This window comes from Cyanistes caeruleus, chromosome 1 (assembly GCF_971803275.1).
Source record: "Cyanistes caeruleus chromosome 1, bCyaCae1.hap1.1, whole genome shotgun sequence".
Lineage (NCBI taxonomy): Eukaryota > Metazoa > Chordata > Aves > Passeriformes > Paridae > Cyanistes > Cyanistes caeruleus.
Genome location: NC_141701.1, coordinates 97,276,180 through 97,294,854, shown reverse-complemented (window position 1 = coordinate 97,294,854; position 18,675 = coordinate 97,276,180). Strand labels below are relative to the sequence as shown.

Below are 18,675 nucleotides of genomic sequence, written 5' to 3'. Positions count from 1 at the left end.
AGGAAGTAGACATCCTCACAATGTCTTTTGGATGAAGCTGGTCTTCTCTCGGTATCCGGCCATCCTTCAAGGCTTCTGGCCACAGTTCAAACTAAAGATCCAATTTTTACCATTTTTTAGAGCTCTGGTTTCTGCTTTGCCAGTCTTTAATGATAGGCAAAATCCTGTTGTTGCATAGGAAAGGACTATCTGTTCTGAACACACTTGATACAGCAAGCTATAGTTGCATAAACTTAGTTGTAAGTTGCCTATATCGCTACCTGCCCTTTTATTTGTTCCAGGGGGAAGGTGGAGCCAAGCAGGGTTTGCCAACCATTTCACTTTTGTCTCCTGGACCATGCGGTCACCTGCAGAGAGCCCTGTACTGGGGGGAGAGTTTGTCCACCATTTCCCCTTTGTCTTCACACACGTGATTTCCCATGGTGTGCATCATCCTGCAGAAGTGGGGTACTTCACAATTTTGCTTCTCTTTGTTCTTGGAGAGTTCTGGAGATTTAAAAATTTTGTATCTAGCAATCATTTACTGTTATTTTTTGCCTGTTCCAGTTTAGCTTCATAGTAAACTGCTATTTTCCCACTTTCATCCACTCATATTTGTTTCTCCTTACTGGTGAAAAGGGAATGGTTAAAAGTGTAAGAGGAGGTAAGCCATTTTAGATTGTTCACCTCTGAAACTGTCTTAAACCAAAACAGGTCATTAGCCTCTAGAAGTGATCTATGTCATAATTTCAAATTGTCAGGAAAATTAATCCACAAACACCAGAGGTTTATGTCCAAAAAGGAGACAGGCGAGTCCCATTACTTTGTTTGAATAACAGGAGAGGCCATGGGGCATTTCCCCAGGGGTTTCTCAATTTTTTGGAGGACGAAGCCTCCTTTTATCCTAATTCCCCAGCTGCATGTGCCTCTCTTTCTCCATTGGCTGAGGTACTTGGGAGGTACAGATTTCCTGAATTGCCTAATACCTAAGACCCCCTTCTAACGCAAAACCCCCTCCCCTTTGTCTTTTCCTTGTGTCAATTAGTGAAATTCCTTATTGTGAAAAACAAAGCTCACTCTTTAAAGTTTTTAAAGGTTTAATAAGGGATAGAAGGGACAATATCCAGTGCTGGGGTGCCTTGGCCAACTGCCAGAAGCACACTGTTAGCTTAAAACAATTTTCTTATATGCTTTTTTTCAGTACATTCGTTACATACATATTCATAAGGTTATAAATATTCAAACATTCCTGTAAGTTCTTTTACTTATTCTGGGGATTCTTTTAGCTTTGTTCAACCCTTGACCTGTCATATGAAAGTGTAGATTTTATTTTGGGGAGTCATGTATGTCTTTTCCTTACAAAGTATATGCTATTTCCTCACAACATGTATGCTACTTCCTCACAACTACAGACAGGGAATGCAGAACAGGAGTTTTTCCACATCCTTTTTCCAATATTATCTGTATGGCTCCTTCAATGTTATCTAATGATACAGACAGGTTTTTAAAAGCTATTTCCACAAACTTATCTAAGTCTCTATTGCCAGTTAGTTACAAACAACAGAATAAAAACATCCTACAAGAGCTATCATAGTCTCTATTTCAATATTTTGAAAGAAAGCCTAAACTGCAATATATGTTCATCATACTAATGCCTGGATAAGATACACATGGCCAGGGCACTGGCCACAGAAGCTGAAAAATTATACTATATCAAAACTAGTTAAAAGTGATTACAAACTGTAGTACATAAAAATTGTTGGGATTTATAATAATTTGCAGAAGTCAGCACATAACGGTGAAAGCCAATAATTCTGCAATTATTTAAACACTTGTGGATTTTATGGGTCTTCCCATTGTTTTATTTGATGCCTATACAACTTAGGTCAAAGTTACAAGGTGCTTATACACCTTGAATTATAAGATCTCAATATAACTTGATATATCTTTATAACCTGATATCAGTATAACCCAAATAATTACTTTTTATATATCTATATATCCTGTTACCTGTATAACCTGAATAATAACTTTTATACCTATATAACCTGATACAACTTTTCATACAATGTAATGGCCAGTATATGGTCAACTAGTTGTTTAATGCTGAATAGACAAAAAAAAGAAGAAAAGACTCACCAGGGGATAGCTTAGAGATAGATGAGTATAGAACTAATGAAAAATCGGCAACTGCAAAGCCAATTAGCCACAAAACCAAGAATTTAGGCCGGTTAAGATCAGACAGACCAAGGAACACCATAACTGTGCATGCTCCAAAGACAAAGTTGGAAAGTTCAGATGTGAAGAAGACCTTGGAAGCCTTCATCAAAGACCCCTGATGACCCCTGAATTGGGGAGATGCAAGCGCAGTGCAAAAGAACCATCTAATAACCGTCAGATCAATACTACATAAATTGGTTCTGATGTTGTAGTGACACAAAGATAACGTTGTGTACTAAGCAGTACTTACTGTATAAATATACCACAGCACCTGACAAAGGTGGGTGAGTTAGGTGGAGAAATCCCCCTCAACACCAGCTCTGCAATAAACAAATACCTGCTCTATAGACATCCGTCTATGGGGATTCATTTCCAGCCTATCTTTTGGGCTTCAGTTTCATCTCTCAGTATTCAATTTTAGCAGACCTACAGTTTGTTTGTAAAGACAAATCTCAATCCATTTATCAATCAGTGCAATCCTTCCCATTGTTTCTTTTATCTCTCAGCATCTAGCTTTGTTTACCAGCAGACCCACAGTTTGTTTGTAAAGCCAAGCCCCTCATTCCTTTCAAAATCATAACACATCTATGCATTTTTGTTACTTCTTTCCCCATATTCCTTGGTCCTCCCCAACCTCCCTCTGATTTTGCTTATGACAAGACTGAAACCCATATTTACTAAATGCTAACAATGGAGGAGGAAGGAGGGGAGGAGGGACTGAATATTAAGTAAACTCTTCCATTCCTGCTTACTTAAATAATGATGGGTCAATGCATGTCTGCCCCTCCTATAAATAAAAACACTTTCTTTAAAAATACCCTTTTCATTGCAGGTACTGCACTGGATCAAGTTTATTGTAATGAGTTTTTTGAATTAGCAATTAATGGAAGTTTTTTTCACTTGTCAAGGATGGGATCTCTACCTTCTGAAACTCACAGATAAAATTTCTGTTTAATTATGAACAAAACAGATATTCTTGCATAGCTGACAAGCTGCCCATCTGCATTTGAAGAATTGATACACAAAGGGGTAACACAAAAAAGAAAGCTCCAACCGTAGTTATTTACCAGTAGTATGATCCTCTGTCCTCCTTTAATTTTTGATTCTTCTTTCGTTTTGAGAAAACAAATACTGGTTGTTTATTTTAAAATACAAGCAGCAGAGCCATATGAAACATTGGCTTGTTTAGTTAAGTCTTGCAAACCCTTTCATATATACCAAATTATATTTAGAAGATGGCAGTAATTAAAAGTAGGGTCAAAGCACTAAAGCAATGGAAACGGTCAACCCATTAAGGTAGGATTGTGAAAAGTCTTTCAGAAGTGTTGACATTTCCACATTTATACTATTTCATTTTAGATATTTCAAACATGTCAGTAACCATCCTATAATGTCAAAGTAATAATACTGACTTAAGTTCTCCTGCCTTTTACTTGTGCATCAGCCAACAAGCACCAGATGAACTCCCCTTAAAGTGAATGAGTCAGTGCAGTGTTAGTTGGCAATGTTGCTTTTGACTAGCTCATAAAAGTCACTTTCATATACATATGTAATATGTACTTATTGTGATAATACATACATACATATGTACTTATTGTGATAATCACATATTACAATTTTGGCTTTCACAAACACTGAAGTGGATGTTATGTGCTGTGCATCGTAGTATCATCCTAACTTTTGCAGAAATAATAACTAATGCTTTTATTTTTGTAGCTAACTGGCAATAATTAAAATAGCTCAGACATATTTGTGAAGTAGCTGATGTTGATTTAGAGCACTTGTGGTTAACTTGGAATAACTGAAATAACTAAACTGTCTGCATGGTCAGATAACATTTGAGGAACGGGTGTGACAAAGACCCCTGATTCTGATACTTCAATTAGCAACAACTCCCACCTGCTGAAACCACAGAACAGGGGGCTCTTTTCAGTGCGTGACACACAACCCTCAAAACTGCAACCAAGATTACCACACATGCTCTAAAAAGGCGGATTAGAGGAGGGGCCATGCTAAGAAGTTCCTGGAATATGTAAACTAGTTTGAATAAATGTTTGAATATGTATAATGGTTTATGAATATGTATTTGACCGATGTAAGAGAAAGGGTATATAAGAAGGTTTGCTATAGTTAGTTGGGGTACCTCTGGCTATGGCTATGCACTCAATGCTTTTACTTTTGCTTTATTGATTTTGACCCCTATTGTCCTTTATTATTTTTTTTTAATTTAACTGAGGAGTGGACTTAATTTCTCACACATATCATGACTCCAGTCATGGAGATGGGATGTGAGATATTTCAAATACAGTTCACTAGTCATAATTTGTCTTATTTTATTAGTCTTTTATTTGTCTTATTATTAGTAATTATTTGTCTTTTCCTTTTTCCTCAAAGAAAAGCTTGTGTGACAATACCAGAGATTCAGCCTAAGTAGCAGTAGCTTTTCCTGTTCAAGGACCCTTTTTCCCTTAATCTATTTCTCACCCTAAAGAAATAACTCACTTGTGCATTCAGGCTCTTTGAACACAGAGTTAAGCCAATGGAGGGCAGGGGGAAAATCACTGGAAGATTTATGTAATGAAATTAAATTGGTAGTCCAGAAATGAGACCCCATATGCTACTTCATGTATACCTGAACTCCTTCATGCAAGATCAACTCATTTCATAAAATCTCTTGAAGGTGAGTACCTGGCATAATGGTAGCAAGTACTCAGGATACCCAAATGGTACAAATTCCTTAATTTTTTTTTCTGTAAAAAAGACATATTTTTTTACCTAAATCACAGCATGCCAGATGCTATCTCAACACAAATGCTTAGAAATTATTTATCATTTCTTGTATTACTTAAGTAAAAACAAAACCGGTTGATCCAATTCCTCTGAACCTATTTTAAAATGCCTCTGCTTGAATACCGAAATTCAAATGGTTGGAAATAGGTGATGAACTCTTCACTGTTCAGACATATTTTTCAACATGACAGGAAAACAAATGTGTCTTGAACTTCTCAGGCAGAGGAATCAGAGGCAGGGAAGCACTGCTTTGTACCTTTTCCTTCGTTGCACTGAAGGAAACTGGGGAACCCAAAGAGAAGACAGCTGAAGGTTTTTCCCACAATCCCTTAATTATAGTAGCAAGAATTAACCAGTGTTATGGCCTTTGATTCTGGTGGGAATTACAGATTTTCAGAAGTGTTGGTGAAGCAGCTGCGCCTTTGCTAAAGCTGGAGATCTAAGAATTAAAACATGTAAAATTATAGCACATTTCTACTAACTTCCATTGCGCAAGGCAGAAAACATTTCTGGGCAAAGAAAGAAACAATCTCTGTTGCTAAGCTTACAGTGCTGTGCATCCATCACATGATTTCCTTTCTGCCTCTTAGCAGTATGCATCCTTTCACAGGCAGGGAAAAGAAGTCTCTTAAAAACTAAATTGAAATAATTAATCTACACAGGCAGGCAGATTGCACAAGCAGGAAATTCCTGTAGGTTCTCCCCTTCTGAAACTGTTTTCAAAGCCATTCTTGGTGTCAACTTTACCCGGTTTTCAGTCTCAAGTTACTCGGGTACTATCAGCTTACTTTAGTGGCAGACTGCTGGGAAGTTTGCTTTTCTTCCGCACAAAAGCAGCACACCCTCCGAAGCAGACTGTTTTGCAAGTTACTAGCCTCGTTGTTATTGAATCCATACCACTCAGTGATCCAAAAGCCCTCCCACCAGGGTAGGGAAGGCTAAATTTGTCCAGCTGGAGACAGAGCTTTCCGCAGCGGCTCTCTGATTTGTCGTCCCGGCCACGGAGGGGGCACATTGTGGTCAGCTCTAGAGCTCGGTAACAAAAGGCAAAGCGAAGAGGGAAGGGGCTCGCAGAGCGGTCGAGCTGGTAGCGGCCAGGGGAACTCAGAGCGGCAGGGGAAGCCCCGCACCAGCCGCGCAGGGGCGGAGGGTTCATGACTTGCCCGTACTGGGTGAGGAGCGGACAGAGGACCGAGCCGCGGGGCCGCGCTGGAGGCGGGGAGCGGCCGGGGCTGCCCCATGGGCGGCCGGGCGAGCCTGGCGTGCCGCGGGAGGAGGCTGCACCCCCTGCCCCGCCGCCGAGCGGCGCAGGGAGAGGCCGGGACAATGATTCAGGTAGGCGGGCGCGGAGTGGGCGGCGGCGCGGGTTTTGGCGCTCCCTGTCCGGCGGCCGCCGCGCTCGGGTCCTCACCTCTCGGGGCGGCGCGGCTTGTACGTGGCAGCGGCAGCCCCCACCTATCTCCGCCGTGGCGAGGAAAGCCAAGGCGCGGGTTTGCAGAGCGGCGTCTTAGCCGTCTCCCTAAGTCCTACTGGGGGCTTCCCGGGGTCCGGTTTGAGCCCGGCGGAGCCCAGAGCTGCGCTCGGCTCCGGGGCGCCTGCTGGGAGTTGGTGGCTGGAGCTGCTCCGGTGACGGTGCTGAGCCCGCGGAGCTGGAACAACAGCGTGCTGCTTTCCTTTGACACTGACCGCAGCCACCACATGCCACAGCTTGTGTTCGCCGGCCTGGTCTTGGAAATGGCCATGGTTGCCTTTTAATATGAATCTAAGGCTCCTTTTTGGGGGTGGCTTTGTCTCTTTTTTTTGTTGTCCAAAATTAAGAACGTGTTGACAGTCCTGAAGTACACATACTGGCTTTTAATGGATATGAAAGTCTGATCGACATTAAATAATTCTGTTTTTTAAGCGATGGGCTCCCTTTGATTTTGTGACAATGGACAAAAACAGAAACCCACAATATAGCAAATTCAAGGCACAACTGCAAACAGGAACTTACCAGAAATCTGTTGAGCATTAGCTGAGAGTCTCATGCCGCACAGCTCATTCCAGAGGCTCATTCAATCATCTCTGGTTTTGGTTTGCTAAGCAAAGTTCTGGACCTTTGAAGTTTCATGCACCTCCTTCTGGGTTACTTCTGAAAGCTTGATTCAACAACAGACTTAAATTAATTATAAGCATATGTTTAAATGTTTTTGCTGACTTGGGCTCAGCTTAGCAGTCTTTCTCTTCTTTCACATACTTAAGGAAGCAAAGTATTTAATTTCAAATTCTTTCTGAAAACATCCCATTTCTATTATACCCTTTTAGGCTTAGTTTACCAGAAATCTATGGACAATATATCATACACGTACATGGCATGCACCAAATAATCTTTACTGGTTTCAAGCTTCCTTTAACCCTGTCATGTGTGCACCCTATCTGTGAAAATATCTCCATCACTCTTGTGTGTAATATTTCAACTGAGTGCCTTCGAATTGCCATTTTTTAATAAAAAATTGCCAAGGAAATTGCTGAGTGTATGTTTTTCTGCCAGACTTGCTTTCCTCTGAGCTACTCACGACAGACATGTGAGTCCTTTAAAGGGCTGAATTTTTGCCATCTCAGAATTAGAATGAGTGTGATTCCATTTAAAAGCATATACAATGATCTCCAGTGACCTCTTGATATGTATCAGTCTGTGATCCTAGGCACAATATTACATCTGAAAATCATAATGCTACATTTGGAAGAAAAATTAATACAATAAACTTTTATCAGGGATTGTTAAATATCAGCTTTCAAGTAACTCTTAGCTCCAGCACTGTGATTCATTTTAGAATCTCAAAGTAGAGGGAAGACTACCCTTAGTCATGTGCAGTGACTCAGCTGGCACCAGGGCACCAATTTTCTTGGATGGTCTTGAAACACATCGAGAGAAAGTACCTCTCTATGTGACTTTGTGAGCAAAGACCTTGTTCTCTTCTTCACGACAGCACTTATATTACTAGAACTGAGGGATGGGTGACCATGTCACACTGCTGCGCTGGCTGTTCAGCAGGACAATTATGCCCCACTGTACTTTGCTGCTTTTCTTAGTGGATGCCTGGGGATGCTGACTGAGAGTCAGCTGCTCAGACAGCTCTCCAGGTATTAATGTTACTCCTTTTAAGTTAGATTTTGCTTTCACATTTGTTTGTGAATCTTTCTTTCCTTTTTTTAAGATATCCCGAGGGGTCAAATGAACCTAGTTGCAAGAGAACAAACTGAATGACAAGTCCAAAAGTACAAGTCCTTTTTATGCGACATTTAAAAGGGGGAAATAACATGAAACAAGAAGATAATGAAATCTCGTCATTTCCTTACCATGGGTCTGTAGGGATGTAGCAGGGGCTGGCTGGGGTTAAGCTGAGCTTCACCACTCTCATACAAAGTTTACGTGAAACGAATGGTCTGCATTCTTCTCTTATTGCATGTTACTATAAATCAAGAGTTTCTTCTTTGAAAGAGCCAATGGCGTTTCTTAAATTTTAAATTAGCATGAGTGATAGGGGAAGCAGAGCTAGTAATTCTCAAATTATTAGTTATAAAATGAATTCAAATGGTGGAACAGTCTAAAAAGCTGACATAGACTCCAATTTATGCTGTTATTATAGAATAGAAAACATGTGGGCAAGATGTATTAATATCAGTGGATTTATTTTACCTCTGGAACATGAAAAAAGGAGGCAACAAGCAATAGCTTAAAAATGAGCTTTCTATATTGCTCTTGATCTTTCTTTTCCAGCAGGAAGATACATAATTATACAACAGGCCATCTAAATGTCTATCACTGGGTGTTTGAAATAATTGTAACATTAGACATTCTGCCTCAGAATTTGCCAAGAGGCATAACATATATTTGAAGAGAAAATAGCATTATTTTGACTCTAGGAAAATGTTCTGAAGACTTAGGAGGTTGTTTTGGTTTATGTTTTCAAGGGGAGTGCTAGATTTTTCCAGTATGATTACATTAGACAAGTATTTTTTCTTGGAATCAATGGAATTAAATTAACTTAAACTCACCACAAATGTCAGAGCTTTGGAGTTATGATACTTTGTTAGGCCTCATCCTGGAATATTTTATCAGCTTTCTGTGAGAGGCTGCTATGGCACTGACTATTGAATTCCCTTTTCAGTCTGAAGTGGAGTCAGGACTAAATGAGAATCAGCCCTGGCTCAGTTTCTGTAGGTAATTCTTCCTCAGCACATCCCAATGTTACCTGAAAACCAATTGTCTTAATCTTCACATTTTAACCACTTCTTTAAATTGTAAATTCTTTGGATGGAATATTGTAAGGGAGGTCAAACTCCCTAAACAACCTTTTGTGAGATCAGACTTTCTTGAGGAGCAATTTTTGTGATGTTTTTGGTTGCTTTTTTTTTCCTCTTGGAAGTTGACTGTATGAGACAGGAAATGTTTCATATATGATTTCTGGTAATTTCAGATCAGTCTGATGTTTTTACAGTTCATAGCCTTTTATATTATACAAACCTGTGCTTTGTATTGCTGAAAGAAGATAAAGGTGTATCAGTTCTACTGTCTTTCATCAGCAAAAAAACAGACTGAAAACTGAAGTGCAAAGTAAAGTAAATGAAGTAATTTTTTCAGACTTGCTTAGGAAATACATAAAAGACCTTAGGTTTTCTAGTCCTCATTGTAATGCTTTTCCACTGAAGTGCATTACATTTTAAGAGCTATCACTTATGCAAAGCAAGGGAAAAGGAGAGCCCAAATGTATCTATGTAGTGTTTTCCCTTGCACAGTAGGCTTCTGTATTATAACTTAGTATCTTTGACTGTAAAAAAATGTGCAAATGTGAATACTGTACACAACAGCACAGTCACCAATCTCCCTGCAGGAATATTCTGACTTCTGGTATGGATAACCTATTTGTACATATAGGAAGGACAGGAAGAGAAGTGGTTCTTCCAAGAAAAATAAATTTAGAGGGTTTATGGATCGAATAACAAGCAAATAGCTGCTTTGGCTCAAAATGTTCACAGGTCTGTAAGTCTTTAGCATAATTTCACGGTATGGTGTTTTGCAACAGAAAAGTCAGAATAGAACAGCAAGAATCCATAATAATATTTATTTTTCTTGCCTATGCTAACTCCTCTCTGCAGATTGCAGGCCAAAATGACAACTGTAGAAGACTGAGCCAGTGGGGTAATTATTAGTCATATCCTATTCAAGATGTTGATGAATCCTGTGGGCCAATCACCATTTTGTTAGTAAATGTGTTCTTCCACCTAATTAATACATTCTGGAGGAAAGTGGCATAAATTTTATTATTTTATGCAGACAGGAAATATCTTAGACTGTGTATCTTGTTCCATCTTCATTGTTATTATTTAAAAAGTCAGTTTAATTCATGTAATGGTGTCCCAGTTGCTCATGTTATTGAGTACATGACAATCTTGGGGAAAATGGGAGTTAAGACTAATACAGATTACAAAGCAGTATGTAACTGTAATTCTTTTCAAGGTCCTCAGCACAATGCCTGGTTCCTTAAATGCAAGTGTCTAACATATTTTTAATGACCAAGCAATTTTTAAAACCTCAAGCAATTTTAGCTGCTTTCTGTTAAGTTTCCAAGTGGTCTCAGACAGATGAAGTACAATTAAACATGTGATGGTTGTTACTTGAAATAATTACGTACATCTTCAGTATCCTGCCTTCTGTCTGACAGTTACAATATGTCCTGTGGAAAATAGCCTGGATAGTTTTCTGTCATTATAATCCAGCTTCATAGCAATTTTCAGTAAGAGGGAAACATTTTATTTTAGCAAAATAAATACAGCCTCAAAACTTGAAAAAAAATTCTTAGATGAACTGATAAATGAAGAAAGATTTAAAACGCTTTCCTTCCAGAACAATATTAAGAGAACAGTACTTTCTTACGTTACAATGTAAGATGTAACCAAAAGTAGGTATTCTATTACTAGCTGTTAAAACCAGATGTGGCAGTGTTCTTTACCTCCCACAACCCCTCCTCCCTCCAGGGCGCTGTCTCTGTTAATGGGCCCTTGAGTCTCATTGCACACTGATAAAATTACATCATCCCATTGGGAGATGCTCCACCCAGGGGGAGGAGCCAAGCATTCCAACCTGGATATAATCTGAGGCTTGGAACACCACAAGCAGCCTTATCCACTGAATTCACAAAGGACAAGAGTTCCATAACCAACACTGGGCCTTCAGAGGAAGATCAAACCCTTCCACAGTATCACTGCTTCAACAGAACCACATCTGTCCCTCCAGGAGGGCTGCAGTCACTATTTAATTAGACTGCTACCAACACCCTGACCAACAGGGTGTCAGGTTGTATCCTGATTGTGTCAGTGTTTCTGTATTATTGCATTTATTTTAATTTTCCTATTAAATTATATTTCAACTTGGGATATCCCACTGGTTCGCTTTTAGACTGGTATAAGTAGGAAAAAGAAAGCTCCCCAAATGGCTGGGTTACTGCTCACAAGAGACTTTTGGTAAGACAAATAACTTCCCTATGAAACTTACATACAAAATACTTTTTTTCTTTTACAGTTTGTGGTTTACTTTGAGCATTGCTGTTGATTTATAACTCCAGAATTTTCTCTTTCCACAAGCATTACTTCTGCACAATAAATTGTATTAGTCTAAAAGGTGATTCATTGTTGCTTCTCTCTATTTTTTTTTTTTTTAAGTCTAAATAAGGGTGTTTCCTGAATCTTTGATGGTCTTTGGTTATCCAGAAAACTGCCATAATAAAAGTCTTGGAGAACAGTGAAGGAGAAATGAATGTGTTGAATCTAAGAATATTATAAGTATGTATAATCTGCTTCAAATCTATCTGCTTAAAAGCAAGGAAGTTAGTTTTGGTCTCCCCACCATTTTATAAAGCTGTTTCTTTGAATCAATAACTCAGAATGCAGATACATCACTTCCTCCTGACATTAAGGTTGATGCAAATCCCTTGGCCCTTCAAATGCAGAGAGTTCCTGCTGATTGAGTAACACTGGTGCCTGAGCAGTCCTGGCTTCTTTCATTAAAAAATAAAATGTTCACAGCATTTCCCTTACTCCTTTATTCAGCTCTACTTATGTAAAAGGTAACAATGAATCTGCCATTGCTGGATGTTTACTTAGATCCAGCAGGGATTATTATTACAAGTGGGTTTTTACAATTCAACAAAACACTTGACTATTAAACCCTTCCTTAAGCCTGTTCCTACACAATAAAACAAAGGCTCATGTGATCTTGACATCTCTAGAAACTGAAACTGTATTTTAAAAATAATTTAAGATTAATTAAATTTAGGAGTGTTTAATCCCTGTGTGACATATGTCTGGTGCTGGTCATGATAAATTTCTTCTTTCTGCCCAAACATAGTAACACTTATCATTATGCTCTCTCTTTCTTCAAAGAAATACCTACCTGGTATTTCCTTTTCCTTTGTCGTGCCCTCTCAGATAGGCTCACAAAACCAACTTTCTTGCCCACAGCCCTTCTTTTTCCCCTAATGTGTGTACACAGATCACATGATTTTGCTAGCACTGCCTGTAACAGATCTTATGAGTTCAGATTATCTGTGCTTTAACTACCAGTCAGTATTGCTTTCTGCACTAAAGGATTCTTGGCTTTTTATAAATTATTTTTTACTGTTAAGAGTTCATTGTAATTAAAGCAAATTTCCCGTTCCTTGTAGGTCTTCCTTTCTTCAGTTACGCCAAATAATGTAGATGTGAAATGTTTTAGAGAGTCAACTGCCACTATGGTTTATCAGAGTTGTTTAAAATCTGGAGAGAAAAAATTGGGTAATGCCAGAGCTAACTAAATTTTGCTAACTGAAGTGACTAGGCAGTGTCATTCATTCCTGGCCTGTCTCATTTCCTAGCATATACAAAAAACTGAGCAAAGAAATAATTATGGTGATAGGGTAAAGTAAAATTTATGTCAAGGTCTTTGAGATTTCTACTTATTCTTAGCCAACAAGTACATCTTCTTGTAAGGACTCCTTCAGACCTCAGGAGTTTACTGTGATGAGGATGACCACCTTAAATCATTATGATCAGGACTTGGTTGTCTGGTATGTCTGAACTGGCTTTTGAAAGTAGAGTTCATTGCCAAACCCTGTGTGATGACCAGCTTTGAGCATGACTTGCTCCCTGAGAATGCTGCTGTTAATCCATTATTTGTTGTCGTTCTGACTGGGAACGGCTTTAAAGAACGACAATGGACTCTCAAGGGAGTCACAACACGAGAATTCCTTAGTTTTTTGCTTCAGACAAACTTGTCTTATAGACAGATACGTGGAAAAGTACAGAAAGGAAACTCTTATTGGTTAACAAAGTGCTACATCACCATCATTGGTCAGGGGCACTTTGCCCCCCCTGACTCTCTCCTGCAAGGAGAAACAACAGGCTGCAAAACAACACCTGCAAGGCTGTTTAGTATCTCTGAGAATTGTTTTAATTCCTTGTCATTAATTTCTCAGGCTAGCCTTCAGTCAGGCCTGAGAGCTATGTGGCCTGTAATAACTACAGGCACTCTGGTTCAGATTTAGCATCCATAATTTGTCATGCTGCTGTACTTGGTTTGTAGATTTTCCTATTATCCTTCATACAGCTGGTCATGGATCCCCTTTCTGAGGGTTAACACTTATTTGACCCCACTTTTGTGGATTCCAACTTCAGCAAGCTGGTAATATAAGGAGAGTTATTATATAAAAGTGATCTTAAGATAACCTTCTATTTTCTAAACCACTTTTCAACCCTGTGATCTTTAAGAAAAGGTGCTTATGTCCTAGATCCCTTTCAAAGTCACCTAAGTTAGGATTTCTGTTACTTCTTGGACACTTAGGTTATAATAGTCATCTTAATTGTGCTTTTACTGCCTGTGTATGAATATAAGTGGTTTCAGTAGCAAGAAATTATTTTTTGAAAAAAATTCATGCATATGTTTTCACAAAATGCAGCACACAACCTATATGTGAGAATATATGTATGAATGTATTCACACTGGTTGTTATTCATATCTCAAGTTACTTGTGAACCCCAGAAAGTATTTTAACATATGGTTAAACTGGTGGTGCATTAATTTTAAATAATGCAGCATTAAGCATTAAATCATGATGACGGTGGATCTAGGGCATACCACAGAGAGCTGCTCCTTTCCTTAGGTCAGGATATTTAAGAGTTCAGTTATGCTGCTCGATATGCTGCCTTACACACGGACTGAAGTCAGGAATTTTTTCAGGAGCTGTCACATATAGAGCAAGATGTATCTCTTCGGTTCCCATATGGACCTCAGGATGAAGGTTGATCACGACTGCCTGTATTAAATAGAAATATTTTCCCAGCATTTGGGGAATGCTCTATGTAAACCCTACGTAAATGGTAGGTGAAGGGAAATAACCGTACAAGCAAATATGAAAGTCTTCTGGAGTTTTCGTTATCTCTAATACATGGCCATGACAGTTCGGTCAGTGAAAGACAAACTAGTCTCATTGGTACCTTCTTCCCACAGTTCAGCCTTTCTCCTGTCCCTTGCAATGCACACACCCTTGTTATGGGATAACTGGTTGTGGTGGATAACTGAGTTGCTATGGGAAGTTAAAAGATATCCCTGTAAAATTGATTTTGGAATCATGAGAAAAGTTTCACTGAAACTGCGATAATTTATGAAAAGGTTGCCTGTTCTTGTATTAAGAAAGGGAAGGAGAACAAGACCCACAATGTATTGCTAAATCAGGAGGAATAAATAAGTTGTTCTGGTTTTAATTTTTATTATAACTTTTTCTTTCTTTAAAATGACAGCCTGTCCCAGCAGACTTGAATTTTTTGTAAATAAACCCTTTTAATAATTTCCTTCCTTTTCAGTTGTTGTAACTGTTCTCTGTGATTTACTGCAGGAAGGGTATTTTATTTCTGACTTCCTGAACAGCCTGCAAGGAGATCTGGTGTAATCTGGTGCCCCTCCTGAAAGGCACAATTTTGGCTGCTGGTCCACCCAGCCATGCTAAATTTATATAAACAAGTTTTATATATCTAAAGATGACAGAGAAGCAGATGTTTTGTATTTACTGTTATCTTTTGTCATCAGGCACTAGAGAACAAATTTAACACATCCAATGCCACATTTTAAATTTAAAATTAAAAATTATTTAAAAAAATTAAAATTATACCTTTATTAGACTTGGTTGAAGATCTCCCTTTTGTCAAGCAAGATATTTTACTAATTAAATTACTGATTGGTATCTGTGCAAGCAGGCTCAGTCCTGATTCTCTTTTCAGCTCTTAACAGAAGGAGAAACTGATCTTTAGCAAATATTACTGTTCCCTCTGTTTTCTTCTTACCCCTGTGTGTAACGAAACTTCTTGATTACTCTCTTGGCTTTAAACCTTCAGTGACTGGGAGAGTGTAATGAAGAGAGAGGGTAGAGTAGTGGGGACTCAGAAGTAGGAGGCATGTTTGTATGTGGAGATTCAAAGAGGGAGGCAGAGAAAAGGAGATCTTGAACAGGAAGGGCCAAAAGTTGGATATGAAGGCAAGAGGTGCAAAGAAAAGTGTCAGAGAAGTGAAACAAAAATAGCTGAGGAAATTAAAGATGGGGTGTGAAAGAGACAGGGAGATTGAGCGAAAGATGAAAACCCAAGAAAATATAACTTACCACAAGCTGTATAAATTTCTGTAATATGTATGTATTGGCTTAAATTGATGTTTATCCAGAAGATATTCACCTAGGCTTCCTACTTAAGTATTACAGAATATTATGTATTGAACCATTTTATAATTTGCTACTGCTGTTTGCTGACTACAGAGGGAGCTCAGACAGTTTAAATTTGGAAGACCAGCTTTTAGCTGGCTGAAATTTGGCAAAATTATTTCTATGTAGTGTTTTAGAGCAGGATTTTTTTTACAAAAGATGTGACTTTCTTAGAAATAACTTGGTATTCTTATAGGATCATGATGGAACTGTAGGTCAACAAAGTTAATTGGTGGGGAAGAAAAACTGTTTATGTCAAAATAATTTAGCTTGACACATACTTTATTTTTTTTTTTTCCTTCACCCATGTGTTTGGTTTGTTTTGCTTTGTATATTACTAAACAGTGAACTTTATTAGCATTTTAGAGATCTTGCCAAATTGTGAGGGTGTAAATATAAGTATAGGAAAAGTGTCTGAGCACAGCACCTTAGAATGGAGACGAAAAAAAAAAAGTGATTATATAAAAAATTTAATTCAGTTAATAAGGTGACGCAGTCTTCACACATGTAATTATAATCTCCTAAAATTTCACTTACCGTAATGAGAATACAAACCTGACTTACTCTTATTCAATGTGTATTAAAGGATCTAAATATGTTTCTTTGTCTTCTGATTTCTTATCTAGCAGCACTGAAAGCTATGGGCTTGTCTTCTAGTTGAGAAGGGGGAAGTATTGCATTTACATCTCTACAAGGTTTCACAGCAGTTACCCATGAATGGTTTTGTCACGATTGGAGAGATGACACATCGGGTTAATGCAGCAGAGGGACCTTTAATGGCTAAGACAGCCCCTATATACCCTGTTCAAAAAAGAAGATGCATATAGAATATTTCCATGCCAAATGAAGGGATTAAGTAGGCAAGCAAAAGTCTCCACGTTCAAACCTGGATGGCTATGAATGGTTACCACGCAGCTCATTGACCAATATCTGCCTGCTTGTGTTCATCATCAGGGATTGTCTGGGTCTGCTCTCTGTGGCCAAAGCCTCCTCCACCTATAAAGCATGCAGTCCCAGCTGTATGCTGTCATACAGTTTGTGACTTGATCATTTTCCACTAATCCTCCATCCTTTTCACTCTCCTTAATTAACTATCAATGCCTCTTGTTTCCCCATGTATACTTTTATAATCCTCTTTATCCTTATTTTTCAAGGTGACTATGTATTCTTTTTATTTATTGTAACCAAGATACAAGAGTAAAACCATAACACAATCCTATACAAAGCACTTATATGTAAGATAATATTTATGTAAGTCAAGAAGAGGCAATAGTAAGGACACCCATGCAATGAACCCAAAGGAAAGCAAAACAAGACCAAACTCACCATCAAGAACAGATGCAAATAGTTTTTATTAGGCCTACAAATAACTCTTTTAATCTGTAGTTAGCCTAAATAAAATTGTAACCTGAAAGTAAATATCTATTTAACTTGAAGATTTCTTTGGTGAAAATGAAAATGCTGGGAAGAGAAAGTCTGGAATCTATCAGACCACAACCTGAACTGAAATTTTATGAATGTTTCCAGAAACAGAAATTTTTGTGATAATTATTGCTCTCATAGTATACTCCACTTTTGGTTATATCAAATGTTCTTTTCTTTACTTGTGCTAAAACCTGTCTGCACCACAGAGATACATCTCCCTGGATTAAATGCAACATTCCAAAGAGTCTGATTATTTTTTTTAAAACTTGGAGCCATTTAACACAGCACAGGTGGAAGTCAGGGAAAGTGACTCTGAATGGATTGCTAGAATAGAGCTATTCAGCATCACATGCCTGCTTTACTACTCTTTCCAGATTGATATTCTTACTAATTTCTAACTTGTAAGCAAGCTACCTCCACAAAATAAATTGTGCCATCTGACAACCTGACTTTGTTATATATAGTGTGACATTTCCAAGTTTCAACTCTGCAGTCTGAGGAGTTGTACATTGGGAATAATCCCAGGGCTCCTTCTAATCCCTCTCCTCAGGCTACCATGGCCATTGCTTAACTCTAAACAAGTTAGTCTCCATCTGCTGGTTTCTGTACATCCCTACATTTTGTATTTGTCTGTGAGTTTGACTGGCTCTTGATTTCCCCAACACTAGAAAAGGAGCAGCAAAAGTTGAATGTTCATCACTGATGGAGAGAATCTTGCCTCCAAATGTTACAGTGTTTTGGTTATCTAAATGAAATTAATGAGAGGCCAAGCTAAAATAAAACCAAGCTAAAAATAAAAGTAACAGAGACAAATGCACTGTGCAAGGCCACCACAGCCTGATTCCTGGTTAGATCTCCTGCCCCACACTACACCTAGCTGCAAATTTTCAACTTGTCAAGAATTAAACAAGAATGTGTTTTATAGTGATTACTATATTTCTATTACTGAAGGGCTTCTGGGAATACATGAACAGCTCCAGCCAGAGCTGAGTCAGAAAAATCTAGCAAATTTGCATGAGGGTGGGTCTATAATAGCTATGTTTAAAAACCTCAGGCGGTTCTGATGCAACTAAGAGACAGGTACTTTTTAAGGGGAGTAAATACTAATTCAACACATTGCCATGGTTTAACCCCAGCCAAGTAGCTGCTCACTTACTCCCTCACCAGCTGGGCTGGGAGAGAGTTGGAAAGGTCAAAGCTGGAAAACTCGTGGTTTGAGAGAAACACAGTTTAACAGGGAAAGCAAAAGTCATGCACACAAGCAAAGCAAAACAAGGGAATAATTCACTGCTTCCCATGGGCAGGCAGGTGTTCAGCCATCCCCAGAAAAGCTGAGCCCCACCATGCTTAACATGGGAAGACAAACACCATCACTCCAAATGTCCCCTCTGTCCTTCTTCTTCTCCCCACTTTATATACTGAGCATGATGTCACATGGTCTGCAATATCCCTTTGGTCAGTTTGGGTCACCTGTCCTGGCTGTGTCTCCTCCCAGCTA

At 38.7% G+C, this 18,675-nt stretch overlaps 1 protein-coding gene across 5 annotated transcripts in view; it reads left to right on the top strand.

The window, feature by feature from the left end:
• Positions 1-6,213: 6,213 nt before the first annotated feature.
• Positions 6,214-18,675, top strand: part of TNS3 (tensin 3) — a 251,975-nt gene continuing 239,513 nt past the window's right edge. For all 5 annotated transcript variants that reach the window (XM_086843708.1, XM_086843703.1, XM_086843694.1 and 2 more), the window contains exon 1: positions 6,214-6,324. In XM_086843708.1, the coding sequence (XP_086699834.1) occupies positions 6,229-6,324 (96 nt within the window). In that variant the 5' untranslated portion in view covers positions 6,214-6,228. The remainder of the gene's footprint in view (positions 6,325-18,675) is intronic.